Source organism: Apodemus sylvaticus, chromosome 7, assembly GCF_947179515.1.
Source record: "Apodemus sylvaticus chromosome 7, mApoSyl1.1, whole genome shotgun sequence".
In the NCBI taxonomy this organism is placed as follows: domain Eukaryota; kingdom Metazoa; phylum Chordata; class Mammalia; order Rodentia; family Muridae; genus Apodemus; species Apodemus sylvaticus.
In genome coordinates, this window is record NC_067478.1 from 83077404 (window position 1) to 83089785 (window position 12382).

The 12382-nt window shown below is 44.1% G+C and overlaps 1 protein-coding gene across 2 annotated transcripts in view; it reads right to left on the minus strand.

The window, feature by feature from the left end:
* Window positions 1–12382, minus strand: part of Sik3 (SIK family kinase 3) — a 213849-nt gene that overhangs the window by 77911 nt on the left and 123556 nt on the right. For both annotated transcript variants that reach the window (XM_052188424.1, XM_052188422.1), the window contains exon 4: window positions 2998–3159. In XM_052188424.1, the coding sequence (XP_052044384.1) occupies window positions 2998–3159 (162 nt within the window). The remainder of the gene's footprint in view (window positions 1–2997; window positions 3160–12382) is intronic.

Genomic DNA, 12382 nt, shown 5'->3' on the forward strand with positions numbered 1-12382 from the left:
CACACAGCTCATTTTCATTCTTGTAAATATATGTCTTTCATATATAGTGGCTTTTTCCTAAAACTTCTACTATGGTATCCAAAATAACCACTGACAAGCGCGTGGTAATAATAGTTGATTTAAGCTCTTAGAAACAAGGTTGATTTCATTTCTTATCACCTAGTCCATTCTGCACTTAGTCCGGTTCTACTTGGACTCCCGCTAAAGGCATGTCTCCTAGTAATCCATCACAGTCAAGGAAGATAGGGCAAGTGCGAATGAAAATTCCATCTGATACTCGTGCAAACACCCCAAGCTCAAGCACTGATTGAGAAACCACATAATGAGGGCATGCAAAAGGGAGAGCGCATGAGCCGTCACCCAAAGATAAACACTGGGCATTGTAGCAAACCAAGAACTACAACCCAATTTAGTCTTTGTTTTGCTCTGAAAACAAATACTAAAACTGTAAACACCTAAAATGAACTTTAAAACTTTGCCAAAGTTTATGTGTTAGAACACAGAGGGCATGGGGCTTGCCACCAGCATCTCAGTAACTTTCACTGAACATCAGAGGGTACATTGTTACTGTGACTGCTTGAATTTGTTTTGATTACTTAACAAAAAAATTTTTTTATTTATATGAGTACATTGCAGGTGTCTTCAGACACACCAGAAGAGGGCATCAGACCCCACTGATTGGGTTGTGACCCACCATGTGGCTGCTGGGAATTGAACTTAGGATCCCTGGAAGAGCAGTCAGTGCTCTTAACTGCTGAGCCATTTCTCCAGCACACACACACCCCAATTTTTTTTAAAATTACCTTCCACTAATATTTCAGTAATTTCAGTTTCAATTATCAATGACCTTTGCTTTTATTTTTTGGTTTCTCCAGAAAAAAATACGTGACACAGGAATTTTCCTTAATCAGAATGACCCTAATGTGAAAATCATTAACCAAGCATAAAAACAACACGCCATGCCACAACACAACACAAAAAACACTTTAAACTTAGATCATATATGCAGAATAAAATTATAAAATATAAAGAGGGGCTTTCTCTAAACTACTAAATTATCTGATGGCAAGGGAATGGCTCTGGGACAGGCTTGTATCCTCCAAACACATCCATGGTCAAGCATCCCAATCCTTGTGAATATCAAAGGAACTTTCTATGGAAGTGACCAAGTTAACATTCAGAAACTGCGGAGATAGTCTTGGATTATCTAGGAGGACCTGATGTGATGACAGGGCTCCTTATAGTACCAGGCATCCGGAGGAACGAAGTCACCATAATGGAACCCTGAGGTTCGTGAAGTGCTGTGAACATGGGGCCTATGCCAAGAAAGGCAGGTTCCCTCTACCAGGTAAAAGGGGGCAAGAATCTGGGCTTTTCCCTTCAGTCCTCCAGGAACCACGCCTCCTACCTGGATGTTTTATGCCACTGACCTCCAGAGCTGACTTAGAACACCATCGTACTTGCAGCCATGGAGTCTGTGCTAATTTGTTTCACTAACAGTAAGAAGCTAAGAGGCCTGTTGCAATGTACTTTTTACAAGACGGGGTCTTTGCAATGTATCCAGACTGCCTTCAAATCAAGATCCTCCCCTCAGTCTCATGTCACATGTCTGAGTTCTGAGAGCTTCACTATATACTGTTTACAATTAATTTCATTGAAGCTACAAAAAATAAAAAAAAATAAAAAAAGTAATTACAAAAGAAGTTTTGACATTGCCAAATCTTTCCACATTACCTAATTCTATGGGAACAGCCACAACTGACAATGAAGACAAAGGAAAATCATGGTTTCACGCTAAGTAATGTCCTCCGACAGGCTAAGGAGGGATGAGTCAGAGCGCCTGGCTTAGACTCAAGCCAAAAAGAAAACCTTTGATTCTTGCTTGCTGTGATGCTGTGATGCGAAGGCTCACCACAGAGGAGGACTATGGGAGCTTCAGAACACAAGTACAGCTGTCAGTCTGAGATCAGGATGGAAACGAGCTATGTCTCAGCATAAAAAGGGACAGGTCTGCCCCTCAGAGACAGAAGCACCACAGCTGGCAGGGCCTTGCTCAGGTACTTTGACCTCGAACAAGATATAAATCTGAACTCTCAGTTCCTGCCCTGCTTACAGGGAATCTGAGAACAGCTTTCGACTCCTTGGCTTTGCAAGGCAGATATATCCAAACAATCCTTCAATTTTCAGCATGAAATAAGGGACATACAATGTATTATCTGAAACTGTCAAACAACAACAACAAAAATACCTATTTACTATTTAAAGTTGCTCTACACTCTCTGACTGCTAATCAGTAGCAGATGGCCTTGTATCTGTCAGGCAAATGCTCATAGGTCAGAGCAACAAGAGTGAGTCAGTAAGGAAGAAGTGTGGAAAGTTAGCCACGCAGAGTGGTGGGATATGATAAGGAATGAACTGAAATGAATTAGGTTAAAACTGGGTGAGTAGCACACGCACTGGATTATGAGAGCTGGATGTACATATCTATGTATGGAAGAGAAGAAAACACCCAGAACAATCTGAATAGCTCCTAGACCCACCTTTTCTCACTCAAAAGCAATAAGACAGCATAAAATAAACATTACATTATGCTCATAAAGCGCACCCGGCCTGAAGTGAGCAGGGGCTGTGTCTGCGCCGGCGCAGACCCGCCTGGGCAGAAGAAGCTGAGTGCACCACTTCAGCGCGTTTCCTTCGTACTTTAAAAAAATATTTCATTCCTCATTTACCAATATATCAAAGTAATAGAATTTGAAATACTACCTCCTCCTTTCTTCCTAAAGAGTTCCTGCTAATACTATATTTTTAATTTCATTTATTATTATTTATTAATTTTCAGGTTATTAAAGCAAAGTCTGGAATGGGGGAGGAGCTCAGTGGGAAAAGTGTCCTCAGCATGAACGAGCCCCAGATCTAATTAAAAAAAAAAAAAAAGACTAAACTGTCTCTACTTTAACCACGTTCTTCAACACACACACACACACACACACACCTCACCTGCTATTTTGATATTCAGATTGGCATCCAGAAGCAAATTTTCGGCTTTTAAATCACGATGAACGATATTCCGACAATGACAGAAATACACGGCTGCAACAATCTGTTTGAACTTCCGCCGAGCTTCCTTCTCCGCCATTCTTCCATGGGCCACCAAGTGGTCTGTGGTGAACAAGAGCAGAGTCAGTACCCACCCAAGACGCTGGCAGAGCCCCAAGGCAGCTTAAGGAGGCAAGGAAATATCTACCAGACTTTGGTGCTTGAAAAGTGAAGAGGGGCTTGAGAGATGGCTCAGTAGCACTCATGGCTCGAGATCTGAGGCCTTCCTCTGATCTCCACAGGACCAAGTGTGCCTGTGGTGCACACACTTGTAGGCCACACCTTTATTTACACATGCACATCTAAAACAAACAAGCCAACAACCCCCGACCAGAGCTGAAGGGGAGCAAGGCACACTCCTGGGCACATCCATAACGGTCACTAGCACCTGAGCCTGTTGTGATGAGGGTGTATACGAGTAGATACTGCGGCCTGGCAGTGGTGGCACACTCCCTTAGCTCCAGCACTTGAGAGGCAGAAGGACTTGGATCTCTGAGTTCAAACCCAGTCTGGTCTAAAGATGGAGTTCTAGTACAGCCATGGCTACACAGAGAAACCCTGTCTTGGAACCCCCTCCCCCCACAAATACACACAAACAAAAAGTACACGTTGGAAAAGTGTTCTCAGGGCTAAGTGCTACTTTTCCAGAGTTACAACACTTAGCACCTTCCTCTTCAACTCCCCTGCACACGATTACATGCACATTAGCAAACACACATGAAGATAAGCATCAGAAGCATTTCCTGTGTTTGAAGAGTGTGTCAAAAAGCAGAGTCTGAGCAACCAATCGTCTCAGACGGGAGCAGACACCACACAGTGCAAGACTGGCCTTATGTACAGCTCTGTCCATCCTACCTTCTCTTACTTTTTAAAGTCCTATAATTGGACACAAAAAAAACCATACTTGAGTCACTTACCATGGCACATACATCTTTATATCTGAATATGCTCCTCTTAGAAGTAAATATTCATTTTTATAGTTAATATGAAGTTTCTACCAAGAAAAAAATGATCAATAGACAAGTGGCTAGAATAGAAGGTAACCCCCAACACCCCTCCAAAAAAGCCCTCACCTGTTATAGACTCTATAATATTAGAGATCAGGCTATCCTTAAGACTAAAAAACAATCGGTTGTTCCGCGGCCATTATAGCAAGTCTTAAAAGTATATTCCTTGTACTTTAGAGTAAGGAACTAGGTTTACACTGAGCCAGCATCATTAACACTCTTAACCCAGCTCTACATCATGACAGCTCAACAGATCATAAATGTCAGCCTTGGGACGAGAGATGGCTGGGTAGTTAACCAAAGCGAGTGGGGCCAACCAGAGGGAGTGGGGTTGACTGGAGCGAGCAGAGGTCCTAAATTCAATCCCTAGCAACCACATGAAGGCTCACAACCATCTGTGCAGTTACACTGTACTCATATACATACAATAAATAAATCTTTAAAAAATGCGTGTATACTAGCTGGGTGGGGTAGTGCACACCTTTAATCCCAGTACTTGGGAAGCAGAGGCAGATGGATCTCTGTGAGTTTAAGGCCAGTCTGTGGTCTAAAAAAAAAGAATTTCAGGATAGCCAGGGCTACACTGAGAAATCCTATCTTGAAAACTAAACACACACACACACACACACACACACACACAGGGGTGGCGGGGTGGGGGGTGAAGGAGATGGAGAGAGAGAGAGAGAGAGAGAGAGAGAGAGAGAGAGAGAGAGAGAGAGAGAGATCATAGCATGTTCTGTTGGAAACATCCAATAACCTTCTATGAAAAGTCCTTTAACCAAGAGATCTAGCAGAAAAAGGACTCATTTGCCATCAGAATGTTATCACATGATCCTGAGATAAGGAAGTGAAAATTTAAACAATATGAATGTACATGTGACTGCTTATTAATAGTGGTTTACTGAAATCACTCAATTATTTCGCTGACACCTCACCCACAGGACTAGTGATAGCCATCTTTCTATAGACTTGTAAAAAAACAGAATCTAGGTAAAGTGTTACCACTAGAGACAGCTGCAAAGACAGAGAAAGACAGCCAGGAACCAGGGAGAAGGGCAAAGCAAGGCAACTCTGGGAACTCTGTTTCCATGGCAGATTTTTAAAAATATATAAAGTGCATTTTGAAAGCAAGGGGCATGATTCTAGCGTGTAAACATGATGCACTCCCACAGACACACAGAACACACACATCATTACATGTATATAACTACTAAGAACAATCAGTCAAGCCAGGTGTGGCCAACAAACCTATCAGCCTAGTACCTGGGAGGCTGAGGCAGGGGCCATCTTGTTTGAGGCTAGCTTTGGGCCACCTAGGAAGAGGCGGTTTGAAATCACTAAAAATAGATACAGCAAACAAGCCTTAGAAGATTTGTTATAATGTTTTGTTTCCCATACACAAGATCTTTAAAGTGTTTTGTTAAAAACAAACACAAACAAACAAAAAACCTAGCATAGTTACTTGCAACTTAATAGGACCCCCTCCCCCCCAAAAAAAAGAGGACAGTAAGACTCTAGACTGGAGATTACGCGACAGCTTCACACAGAGGACAGAATGGACTGGAGAGCTTATAGCCATTAAATTTAAGCTGCTGCTGAGATTCATGGTGGAGGTGGGGGAATCTGTGGATAGAAAGTCCCTGACTGAAGAGGGCAACGTACCACAAGCAGGTCAGGAACTAGATGTCCATCAGAGGCAGGACACTAGATTTTAAGCGATCCCTCTCTAACAGTACCTGTTCCATGACCCCCCATTCCCTTAAGAGGGGTCTAATTATTCTAATAATATGTTTTAGTTGCTAAACTTGGCCTAATTAAAGAGCTTTGAGGAGACCGCTCTTCTTGAGAAACATAAGAATAAACTCTTCTGAAGGGTTACCATCAGAAGCTCATTGGGCCATGCCACCCACTAATTAAAATGCTCAAGAGACATTCGTCTGGCAGTAAACACTAATTACCAAAACACATCAAAGCTTCTCAAACATGACAGAATGATTAATTTTGTGATTTCCAAAATAAGGGATTTTCTTTCATTACAAAAAAAAAAAAAAACAAACAAAAACAAAAAACTTCTTTATAAATGTCTAAATACCTTATTTTTCTAAAATAATTGGAAAGTTCTCAAAATTGTTATAGAGTCCAGGCTGGTGGAGTGCAGCCTAGTTCTGCTTTATCTCCACAATGACATATTGGTTGTCCTTGGAGAAACCATTTATACTGTCAACAGCCCCACCTCCCGCTCTGCTAAATGGAAGTCAACTGTCACAAGCCAGGACCAGTGAAAAGCTCCTGCATGTGGGGAAAACTTATACCTTTAAGAGTTACCATATACGACAAATCTTTAATTTTCAACATTTAAAAACACATTTATTACATGTTCGTCAGTGCCATGTAAGGAGTAATTAAGAATTTTGGAGACCGCTGGAGATGGAACGTTCCAAGGTCTCCACCAGCTGCCTGTGCTACGCAGACCTGTTCTACACACCAACCCTCATCACTGCTGGGGTCGGGGTGGAAAGCATTAGTGGCAGCAAACTGGGGGGACTGGGAAACTCACACCACTCAGAACTGCAACTACAAACATCCACAGACTGCTGCTGCAACTGTGGGTGTCGCTGTGCCTGTCACTTAGGCAGCTGCAGGCACATCTGGCCTCCCCTCGCCCAGCACTTGGCTCGGCTGCTCCTTGCTGGCGCCCTGGGCTCCTCTCCTTCTTCCTGCCTATGGCTCAGGCGCATTCACACCTTAGCCTCAGTTTTTCTTTGCACCCACTGGACTCCCCCCACCCATTAGATTGCTCTCAGTCTGAGATCAGGTGGGTGTGCCAGAAAACCACCAGCCTGCAGTTTCATTCCCTGTAGAAACCCGCCTTTCAGTGGTCTGCTGACAAATGGTTGCTTTATGTTCCTACAGACTCAGTAGGCAGGAAGCAAATCTTCAAGTTCAGGTGGGATATTTAACCTCTGATGGAGAAATCCAGAGTAGTAGCCAGCCTACACTTACACCCTCAGAGGATCGGAATCAACAGTGGGGCACTCTCACACAGCGGGCTCTGAGTCCACTCAATGGTAAAGAAAAGCAGTCGGAACTTCTTCAGGATTCCAGCTATAAATGACTTTCTCCAGGCCATTTGGTGAGATAGCTCTCTTGTGTCTTGGCTACCAATGCCAGCCCCGATAGAAGGAGTCTCAACTGTCCCAAGACCTTAGCTTCTGATCGTCTAGATTCTTGCCCTTCCGTTCCCCAGGCAGACACCCGCTATGTAAAGTCTGCCATGCAGACCACACTAACTAGCAGCTTATTATTGAAATGTGGTGCTGATTTAAGTTTTCTTTAAACAGAAAACAAAGTGAGTCCATCTTCCTCCCTTCTGAGTTCTTATCAAAAGTGGGTCAGAGGTTCTCCTCCCCACTTACCAGTCATGGCACTAGCCATGGACCCTGGGGTGCTCCCCCATGAAGTCTTTCAAACATCAGTGGCACTCTGAGGCTCACACACCCTCTGAGGGTGACAATAATGAATGGTGTGTGCGGTTCAAAACCACTGCAGCACTAGCACGCAGACTTGCCTCGGAATTCACTCTCACTTTGTCCCAGTCTACTGGGGCACAAGGTGGAGGTGGGATTCGCTGTGTATAATCAGGTTTGAACCTTCCAAAGAGCGAAACACACAGGCCGGTCTTTGCTTGCCTAGAGCAGCCTCACTGGAGCCTTAGAGCTGTGCCACTAATAGTACAGAGGAAGGCAGCCAACATTTCTTAAAATAAGTCACTTTTCCACTCTGTGTAGACTGTCTCCATTCTTCAGAACTCATGGAAACCACTGCAGGTCCGGCAATGGGTGAAACTGTGTCCCTGACACGGGAAGGTGAGCACTGCCTGTGCTGGTCTCTTGTGGTGGTCTGAACCATGTCTGTCCTTCCAAGCTAACTGGAGCCAGCAACCCTTTATTGTACCACTAGATTCTATCATTTGTTCTTCCTACACCCCTGGAAACAACTTCCTGTTTATCAAACAAATGCTTCTTTCCAAAAGAGCCAGGGTGAGGCCAAAATAACTCAAGCTGCCCACAAGCAGGTTAATGAGAGCGCTCCCTTTGTTCTTCTATTGTCCACTGCCGTGATGGTCAGGGTGCCGCAGGCTGGAGGAAGCAGGCTCGGTGCTGTTTCCTGGCAGAAACATCCAGCAGGCTTCTGGGCGTGCTGTGGGTGCTTCTTACAGTCTGTCTAGCTTGCCAGTGTTCTGTGTTGGACGTTTCTTCTCCCAGACTCACCATCCAACACAATCTATGAATTCCACCCCCAAAAGTTCCCAGAAGCCAGCAACTTGTCACCTTGCTTTCCACCCTATCTAGCATCACCAATTGGGGTGAACCATCAGCAGATTATCAAGATCTCTTAATCCCAGTCCTGTCCTAAGTATCATCCCCAATTCTGTCCAAGGCTTTCTGCATCTGTTCTTTAAAAAGACACAAGTCACTGGGAAGAGAATACAAACAGGTCCCCTGTACCTTCCTCAATGGCTGAGTATTACACAATTAGAGAAGAGAAGCAAGGCCAGAACCTGACCTGGATGTGACATGTATACAGCTCTGTGTCGTTTTATCACACATGCAGGTACACAGCATTCTCACTGTAATCAGAATGCAGAACTACTGCCAGCTCTTCTTCCTGGGGAGTTACTCCTTGGTGAGAATGTCTACACACATTCACACAAGTGAGCCTGTCTTACTTAACTCCTGGCTCCAAAAGATACAGAAATATTCTACTACCCCAAAGTTCTCCCTGCACCATTCTGTCACGTTCAAACCAAAAGAGCAGAAACAGTGCTCTTGCCTTAGGACCAATGTTCTCTCCTGATGTTCTCCCAGCAACATGTGAACTTTGATAGCATTACAGCCTTCTCCCCAAGTCCTCCCTCGACCGCCCTTTGATTTTTATCTTACGTGTGGGTGTTTTATTGGCATGCTTATCTCTGTATCACGTGTGTGCCTGGTGACCACAGAAGCCAGAAGAGGGAGTCAGATCCTCTAGAACTAGAGTCACAGAAGGTTTGAGAAACCACGTGGATACTAAGAATTGAACTGTGGTCCCAGTTCAGGAGCCACAGGTGCTGTCAGTGACTGAGCCAACAATCCACTGCTCCTCTGGCCCTGGATTTTTTACACTTCAACATCTTCTAACTAATTACATATCTATGTAGTCTGCATGTTGTTGGTCTCGCCTACTAACAATTGTCAAAGGGATTTGTGTCTTCTGTACACATCACTGCTTCTTGCATTGTACACTCTTGGGCACATGTCAAGCACTTGACATGGATGGGTATGTTGTTCAGAGAGCAGTGACACGGAAATGTAACCAGTACACAAATGCATTAGTGCTCTCCATCTGTGGACGCAGGACCCACCAACAGAGGTCTGGTTACATTTTTTCTTAACTCACTTTGCCACTAAGTTTGTAAACTAAGGTCATTTAATGTTCTTTTTAAATACTTGCCCTGTTTATTTGTTTGCTTATTTGTTTGTTTGTTTTTGAGACAGGGTTTCTCTGTGAAGCCCTGGCCATCCTGAAACTCACTCTGTAGACCAGGCTGGCCTCGAACTCAGAAATCCGCCTGCTTCTGCCTCCCAAGTGCTGGGATTAAAGGCGTGTGCCACCACTGCCCAGCAAATGCTTGCCTTTGGATGCCAAGCCCATTTACATGAATACATAAAGAATGACTGATTCTGACAGGGCTCCTTAAAAAATATCTCTAAAGCAAAAGGCCTGGTGGCTTGTGATAAAGTACCTCCTCCTATTCCAAAAGTCTTTTAATAAAATATTAATTGAAGTTTCCAGCAGTAGAAACAGATGTCTCTCATGCTGCCCCAGTGTATCAGCAAAGGTTGACTAATCTGAATGACAACTTCTATTCTTGAGTTCCTACAAGGTAGGAAAAAAATCATGCAGTGTGCTTCCGTTTGTGTAGGAGGAACAGAAAAGCAATGTCAAATGAATAATGTTAATTTAACTTTAAATAAATGTTAAATAATTCCACTAAAAAACAAATAAGCACCCCGAGCAGGTCCCACTGCACACTGTCAGGGAGCTAGCCTGTTTGAAATCTGACCTTGCTACAATCTCTACTTTTTTAAAGCAAAGTTCTTTAAAACTGTTAACTGCAGAAAGTATAAAAGAATGAGAAAACTACCAGTTTGCAACATCTGGGGGTGAACTTTGCCTTGAGACATGGTCTTGCTGTGTAGCCCAAGCTAACCTGAATCAAACGTGATGTGTAACCTAGTCTAGGCACAGGAGCTGATTATCCATCTCAACCTCTGCAGTGTTGGCACTGAAGGACATGCTGCGTGGGCCAGCTTCCACTTTGTATCTTAGCATGTTACCATGTCTCTAGGTGACCAGTGGGAGGCACAGCTTGAACAACTGGCCATGGTCAAGAGAGAACCCTGTCAGAAAGAGATTAGAGGCACACAGCTAAACCTGCAGGCTATCTGAATATCACTGAAGTGGAAACCAGTCATTATCCAAAACTTGAAGTGAACTGATGGAAGAGGTGTGCAGAATCTTGCCTCTACCAGGGGACTCCACCTACATTTAAGCAAACTGTAACCACAATTGGCACTTTACAAGAAACGGAGAGCTAGGAGGCCATATTTCATGACGCAGACATGATCAGCCAAATTCAGTACTCAGACATCTTACAAGACAGCCCAGCTTCATAAGGAAAAGGAACAAGCAAAAACTATGCAGCAAGTGGAGAAAGAAGGGCTTCCAGATTATAAAAAAAACATAAGTAAGACAGGTATGTATCAAGGCCAAGCATGCTGTAAACAGGCTTCATGGGCCTTTCTGGTGGGAGTCTGGATGACCAAATAACCAAGACAAACAGAAGACAGTGAAGGCCTGGCTCCCAGTCTTCAGAGGAGAACTGAACTAGATTAGAAACTGGGCTAACAGACAATTGTATGATATCGTGGCGGGGAATCTGGCTACTTTCTCCATGTGTGGAGAACCTGAGAGAGCCTGGGTGTAAGAGCAATGGACTGATTCATCTGGCAGAGGACATGTAGATACAGGATAGCATTCAGGCTGTGACATGGCTGCTTCTTACAGCTCTCCTCCAGGTCATCTGTGAGAGAAGTATCAAAAGGCAAAGCAGAGAGATATGAAAATGTGCACTCTAAGAGGAAAGGAATTGGAGTTTAACCTTACAGAAAGACAGGGCTACAGGATTTCTAAAGAGATTACAGCAATTGACAGTGGAACTACAGGAGCTATGTCTTAAGGGGAAGACTGTAGACACTGGAGACTCTGTTGTATGAACTTGAAAATTCATTTGAAAGAAGAAACCCTCAACTGGGTATGTCACTGAAGGAACCCGCTCCTCCTCCTTGAAAATAGATCCTTAGGGATGTATTTCCCTATTAACACACAGAGATCAATACAGCTGTGGTCCACAGAGGGCATGCTCCACTTTGAGCTGGTAGCAGACACTGGTGGAATTAGCCACACAGTACTGAGTTTTCAGGCATGAAAGACATGGAAGGGGGGGGAGGGTTGTTTCAAGAAGGTTTAAATCCCAATTTAAGAGTGTCGCTGAGGCCAGGCCATGAGTGGCAAGGGAGAGGTCCCAGTAAGAAAGCCCTGAAGGGGAGGGGCACTGGGCGGGGCTGTGAAGGTAAAGCCCCAGTTGAAAGGCAGAGACACTAGACTACTGGGAATGCTGGGGCCATGGACATCCACTGAGGAAAGCTACAGGCACCTAGCAGAGCCAGCCAGGAGAGAGGCCATGTGACAGGCAGAACAGATGAAGGGCTGGGGGCTACCCATGCCTTGTAGAGTTCAGGTGGTCCCATCACGATTCCCAGAGCAGGCCACAGAGTGTGAAGATTCGGGGTTTTCACTGCTGGGTTTTGGTCTTGCTCTGACTCAATTGCTCTCTTCTATGCTGTTCTTTTCTTCTGAACTGGGAATGTTTACTCAGAGCTACTGTGCATTTGAGGTGTGTGATTTGTTTATGATTGTATAGGGATTGATAGGAGGCCACCTAGAGTCTTCTATGACACTAGGACTTTGGGCTTTCCAACACTGTTAAAAAGCCTATGAGACTTCAGAAGTTAGACTGAATATTCATACTGTAGATAGCCATGAACCAGAGCTCAGGCATAAAAGGTTGAGAGGCTCTGGAATCACCTTGGAGACAAATTTCTGGGCATATCTGTAAGGAACTTTCTAGATTAAGTTACATAAAGTGGAAAGTTCTGCCTAACTACAGAGGGTTC